The sequence below is a fragment of the Stegostoma tigrinum genome, chromosome 7 (genome assembly GCF_030684315.1).
Source record: "Stegostoma tigrinum isolate sSteTig4 chromosome 7, sSteTig4.hap1, whole genome shotgun sequence".
Lineage (NCBI taxonomy): Eukaryota > Metazoa > Chordata > Chondrichthyes > Orectolobiformes > Stegostomatidae > Stegostoma > Stegostoma tigrinum.
In genome coordinates this window covers 32,251,211-32,258,016 of record NC_081360.1, presented here as the reverse complement: position 1 = coordinate 32,258,016, position 6,806 = coordinate 32,251,211, and the positions used below count along the sequence as shown (strand labels likewise).

Here is a 6,806-nt window from a genome sequence, read left to right as displayed (position 1 = left end):
TCCCTGCCTATTCATGCATTTGTCCAGGTGCTGCTTGAAAGCTGCTATTGTTTCTGCTTCCATCACCTTCTCTGGCAAAATGTTCCAGGCACTCAGCACCCTTTGTGCAAAAAACTGGCCTTGCACATCCATTTTAAACATTCCGCCTACCTTGAAGCTGTGTCCCCTACTAATTGACCCCTCCACCCGCATACTTTCCATGCTATTCACAATCTTCAAAAACTTCTAGCAGGTCGCCCCTCAACCTCCTGCGTTCCAGTGTAAACAAACCCAATCCTTCCAATGTTTCTTCATAGCTAAAATCTCCCATACCAGGCAACATCCTGGTACACTTTTCTGTACCCCGTCCAAAGCATCCATATTCTCTGCTGGTGTGGTGACCAGAACTGTATGCAATATTCCAAGTATGGCCTAACAAAAGTTCTAAAAAGCTGCAGCATAACTTGTCTACTCTTATACTCAGTGCCCCTTCCAATGAAGGTAAGCAAGCCTTTTCTATTAGCTCATCTACTTGCGCTGCTACCTTCAGTGATCTGTGGGCCAGCATACACAGATCCGTCTCCATATCTATACTCCTAAGGGTTCTGCCATTCTCTGTATAATTTCCATCCTTACTTGACCTTCCAAAATGCATTACTTAACATTTGTCCGGATTAAAATCCATCTGCCATTTTTCTGCTGATGCCTCCACACCTGATCTATATCCTGCTGTATCATCTGGCAATCCCTCTCACTATCAGCAACTCCACCAATTGTTGTATCATCCGCAAACGTACTAATTAGATCAGCTATGTTTTCTTCCAAATCATTTATGTAGGCTACGAACAGCAGAGATCCCACCACTGGTCCCTGCTGGAACACCACTAGTCACAACACTCCATTCCTAAAAGTATCCCTCCACCACTACCCTCTGTCTCCTGTGACTAAGCCAGTTCTGTACCCAGCTTACCAGCTCACCCCGATACCATGTGACTTCACCTTTTGTACCAGTCTGCCACAAGGGAACTTGTCAAAGGTTTTACTGAAGTCCATGTAGACAACACCAACCACTTTTCCCTCATTAATCATGTTTGTCACCTCCTCAAATGACTCAATCAAGTTAGTGAGGCACAATCTCCCCTGCACAAAACCATGCTGTGTATTGGTAATAAGTCCATTTGCTTCTAAATGTGTATATATCTTGTGCCTGAGAATCTTTCCCAACAATTTTCCTACCATCGATGTGAGACTCACAGGCCTGTAATTTACAGAATTATCCTTATTACCTTTCTTAAACAATGGAACAACATTGGCTATTCTCCAGTCCATTGGGACCTCACCTATGGCCAAAGAGGGTCCAAAGATGTCTGTCAATGTTCCAGCAATTTGTTCTCTTGCCTCCCTCAATATTCTGGAATAGAGACCATCCAAACACAGGGACTTACCTACCTTAATACATTTTAAGACACACAACACCTTTTCCCCATTAGTAGCAATTTGGCTTAGAAAGTCAACACTCCCTTGCCTGAGATCATCCTCCACCAATTCCTTCTCTTTAGTGAATACCAAAACAAAGTATTCGTTTAAGACCTCCCCTACCTCTTCTGGCTTCACACACAGATTCCCTTCTTTGACCCTGAGTGGACCAACCCTTTTCCTGCCTACCCTCTTGCTTTTCATATGTGTATAAGCAGCCTTGGGATTCTCCTTAATCCTATTTGCTAAAGACTTTCATGACCCCTTTTAGACCTTTTAATTCCTTGTTTAAGTCCTTTCCTACTTTCCTTATCTACTTCAAGGACTTTGTCAGTTTCCATCCTACTAGACCTTACATATGCTTCCTTTTTCTTTTTGACCATGGTCATAACATCACTGGCCATCCAATGTTCACGTAGCTTGCCAAATTTACCCTTCGGTCTCACAGGAATGTGCTGCTCTTAAACTCTTATCAACTGTTGTTCGAAATACCCACACATGTCCGATATAGATTTACCCTCAAAAAGCTGCCTGTAATCAGCTTTCTCCAGTTCCTGCCTAATATTGTTGTAGTTTGCCTTCCCCCAATTTAACGCCTTCACCCAGGGATGCCCTAGCCAAGACTATCTCAAAACTCTCAGTATTATGATCACTTACTCCCAAAATGCTCCCCCACTGAAACTTCCCTCACTTGGCCAGGTTCATTTCCCAAAACCAGCTCCAGTACAACCCCTTGCCTGGTTATATACAGCGTCAAGAAACTCTCCGGAATGCTCCTTGTAAATTCTGACCCATTCAAATTCCTAGCACATAGTGAGTCCCAGTCAATATAGAAGTTAAAATCACCCATCACCACAACCCTGCTGTTTGTACATCTTACCAAAATCTGTCTACATATTCTCTTCTCTTTCTCCCACTGGCTGTTGAGAGGCCTGTAGTATACCCCCAGCATTGTGATTTCATCTTTCCTATTCCTGACTTCTTTCCCTACTACCTCACTGCACAAGTCCTCTAATGTATCCTCCCTCAGTACAGCTATGTACTGTACCAGCAACACAACTCCCCCATCCCTTTTGCCTCCCTTTTCATTACATCTGGAACATCTAAATTCTGGAACATTTCTGCCAAGTCTCTGCAATTGCAATAATGTTATAGTTCCAAGTATAAACCAAAGTTCTAAGTTCTAAGATCATATACCTTGCCAATTATACTTCTCACATTGAAACACATACTTTTCAGACCACCTCCCCTGCTTTATTCAGCATTGTTTCCATGCATGTTCTTGTCCTTAGTAATGTTTTCCTTGGTTTCTACCTCTCCCTCAATTTTGGCATCTACTACCCTACTCCTCTAGTTCCCATCCCCCTGCCATACTAGTTTAAACCCTCCTCAACCATTCTACCAAGTTACCCCCCAAGGACGTCAGTCCCGGTCCTGCCCAAGTATAACCCATCTTGTTTGTACAGGTCCCACCTCCCACAGAACCAGTCTAAAACTCTGCACTCAAACCATCTTTTCAGCCAAGGATTCATCGTACATATCTGCTGTTTCTACTCTAATTAGTGCATGAATGCATTTTTTAAAAAATAATGAATGATATGTGGTACTAATAAATTAGTATCTGGTCACATCTTTGGCTCTGTTTGTACTCAAACACAACCATCATTCCCAGTTCATACGTAAACTTATCACAGAAGTGTATGACTACACTTTATTTCTAGTTCTTCTATTTTTACCAAATGTTTATTTGTAGCAAAAATACCTAATCTAAAAACTTATTTAAAATTCTACTTCAGAGAAAGGTTAGGCACATCAACCTCAACATTTCTGGAAATATTTTAATAGTCTTAAATAGTAATAAAAATACAACAACTGAAATTAGTAAGATTATTTACAATAAAATGATACACGTTCACTTTTGGATAATAAAGAAAAGATGCAAGTTAATTTTTACTCTTTAAACATATTCTCAATTTGCATTGGACAATTCGACATGGAGTTTCGCTCATTATACAACACAATGAGTATATATAAGTTTTCGGGCCATATCAATGTTTCCACTATTCTGATAAATTAGTGAGAGATTATATGCGATGTCCCGTCTTAAATCAACTTGATCATCATCTATTCCCTGAAACAAAAAATATACTTATTTAAAATTATGTCACTTTAAAATTACTTCGTTATTTTTGCAACAAAAGATTTGTTGGACTTAGACATAGCAATTACCAAAATATTTAAAAATTTTCACAAAATGTTCATGTGCAGTAGGGAAGTATGGTTGTTTTAACATGCTATGACATGGAAAAGGACAAAATCTGTGCTTATGATTTTCCCAGGACAGGCACTTTTGTCATATCTCCTAAAAGCAGTAAACACATTAAGTGCAAAATATCTATCATCTGTTGTAGCCTAAATCGAGTCCATAATACGATAATTTTACATTTTTTAATCTTATTGTATGATAGGTACTAGTTTTTCACAGCAGATTAACAGCCACCTTAGCCAATTTTCTTCACAAAATCCTCATTATTAGCAGGGGCACTAGATATCTGAACATATCGTGAATTAATATACAAACACAAGGATTGAAACAATTAAACAAAAAGTGCAAAATTAATAAAGGTTTGGATGCAATTCTGATCAATGGAGTACAGTCCATTCTTTCAAATAACTTAGTTCAATGATGCCATCGTTTTCTAACAGCAACTGAACTAGTGGTTCATGTGATGACTACACAGGACATAGCTTTTAAAGGTTGTAACAAACGGTACTGTTGATAACGTATTTGTAGCAACTTGGAAAGAAGTCAAATTTTAGTCTCCTGCCACTACCTTCACGGTTTTAATAACACCAGACAGTTTGGCAACTGCATAGCATATCATTTACTTTCCAGACATGATTCCCATTATTGAAAGAAAAATAGATAGTGCAACTCAGGGAATATAACAATGCATCACACCGTGATAAGTGAACTGGATATTATGTCTTTCCAAGGTGCCCTCATATATTCTAGTTCAATGTTTTAGAAGGTAGAACAAGATCAGATGTACATTGTTCATTTGCCTATTGCAGATACAGGTAGTGAATATATAAATCAAAGCTACAGTGGAACTCACTTAACTCTGTTCATCTTCACATGATAGTAAATAATGAAGGTGCTATACTTCCCCACATTAGTAGGTTAACTCGCACAACTTAAATAAAATAATTCATTGAATACTCAAACAGGACTAAACCCTCTAGTGTTTATCACTGCCATGCTGTTAGCTCATGGCTGATCTTTATCTCAACTCCACTTACCCACCTTTAAGATCCTTAACACGTTTGTATAAAAGAAAATTATCAATCTCAAAATTTTGAATTGACCCTTAAGTCTGCAACCTGCTTTCGTAATTCAATATTTCACCTAGATGATTTTGGTGAACTTCTAACCATCATCTTGTATCCTAACTGTCTGAGCTTGTGGAAAGTTTGTTCTCACAGTTTTAAAAAAGCACTGTATGTATTTCTATTTTATTTTAACCTCCTTTTGTTCAGAATATGGGCAGAGTCTACACTAGTCCATTGCAGTTGAGCACACCCTGAATTAACAGCCCACCAATATTTTGCAAATTATGTATTTATTGATTACCAGGGCAGCCTTGTGAATCACTGAGTCTTTGGCAAAACAACAACAGAACTTAGCTTCTTAACATTTTAACTACCTTTCATCTTAGTGCCCTTTGGAATACGAAAGCACACATTGGCTGAAGCACTTTATTCCCAAAGCCATTTTGTGCGGCACAAAAATGCAAAGGAAAATCATAATAATATAGGGATGACTATTAGAACCAAATAAAAACACGCTCCTGAGGTGACAACAACTCTTGCTTGGGTAATGGTTCCACAGGTGACAATTCTGGCCATTTTCACAAGAAACCAACCTTTAATTGAATGTTTAAGTGCTGTTTATACAGAGTAGCAAATTCCATCCTCAGCAAATTTCCAAACACATAACTTTTAGGAGGAGTTATAACACTGGCTGGTACGTTGGGTTATTATCTGTACACTAGGTGGCACCATGGGTTAGTGGGTGTTTAGTAAGCGGGTGATCCTGGGTTTAAACATCAGCCTTGTTTCCAGCTCAACCTTCTAATGAAGCTGACTTGCATGTGGTCATGTTCAGCTTACAGCAAAATCTTGTAGTTAGAAGACAAGACCTCCATTGAGTAATGGCAGGGGTTTCTTGGGTGATACGATAGCTCAGTGGTCAGCACTGCTGGCTCACAGCACCAGGGACCCAGGTTTGAGTCCAGCCTAACTGTCTGTGTTGAGTTTGCACATTCTCCCCATGTCTGCATGGGTTTCCGCCAGGTGCTCCAGTTTCTTCCCACAGTCCAAAGATGTGCAGGTTCAGTGGATTAGCCATGCTAAATTGCATCATAGTGTCCAGGGATGTGTAGGTTAAGTGGAATAGCCATGGGAAATGTGATGTAAGGGGATAGGGAGGAATGCTCTTTGGAAGGTCAGTGCAGACTTGTTGAGCCAAATGGCTTCTTTCTGCATGGTGGGGATTTTATGATTCTATATCACAACTTGGCAAACCATTGCTGCTTTTTCCCATCTGTAGGCATGGGCTATGAAGTCCACATTGCTGCCCAGTTGAGTTTAGCTAACCATGCGAAGACCAGGGATGAAATCACACCAGTTAGATACTAAGTTTACTGACAGTCACGTAAAAATCCAAAACTTTTCAAGGTACCAAATGACTGCTGAAATTAAAGTTACAATTATTGAATCAATTAGGAATGCAGAAACAAGAAAAAATTCAATCCATTTCGCACTAAATCTAGCACAAACCATCATTTCACAAGGCAGCAAATGATCCTGTAATTTAATGATTTGTTAAATATGTAGAAGTTATTCCCGAAGTTGAGATGGTGCCAGCAAACTAGTGAATTCCTCTGTTTGTCCACTATGTCTTCTACCCTCTGTATCAATATTGAGTATGAGAAAAAAATGTTTTAACTGTTTAGATTTCTAACATACTTCATACCTCTAATTGAAGAGGTGGGAGCTCCAATGCCTTTTCATAATAATGAATTGCAAAATGGACAAGACCCAGCTGATGTAATGCACGTCCTATGTTATAATATACTTCTTGGCAGGGCCCTCGAAGTTCCATGTACCGTGTCAGAAAGGAGAATCCCTGGAATAAAATAAAGAGTATAGATCTAATGAAAACAACATATTTTACAGGTATAGTTTAATTGCTTTCCTATCCTGCTCACAAATTTCTTCCAAAATCACGAATTCAATGTCTCCCCAACCCATTCTCCAAATTTCTCCAGCCTTATGTCTCTTCCACA

The 6,806-nt window shown here is 39.2% G+C and overlaps 1 protein-coding gene across 1 annotated transcript in view; it reads right to left on the bottom strand.

Annotated features, from left to right (window-relative positions):
* Positions 1 to 3,338: 3,338 nt before the first annotated feature.
* gtf3c3 (general transcription factor IIIC, polypeptide 3) overlaps positions 3,339 to 6,806 on the bottom strand; it is a 48,477-nt gene continuing 45,009 nt past the window's right edge. The window contains exons 17-18 of the mRNA XM_048533668.2: positions 6,494 to 6,646; positions 3,339 to 3,586 (exon numbers count right to left, since the gene is read on the bottom strand). Coding sequence (XP_048389625.1) covers positions 3,464 to 3,586; positions 6,494 to 6,646 — 276 coding nt within the window. The 3' untranslated portion in view covers positions 3,339 to 3,463. The remainder of the gene's footprint in view (positions 3,587 to 6,493; positions 6,647 to 6,806) is intronic.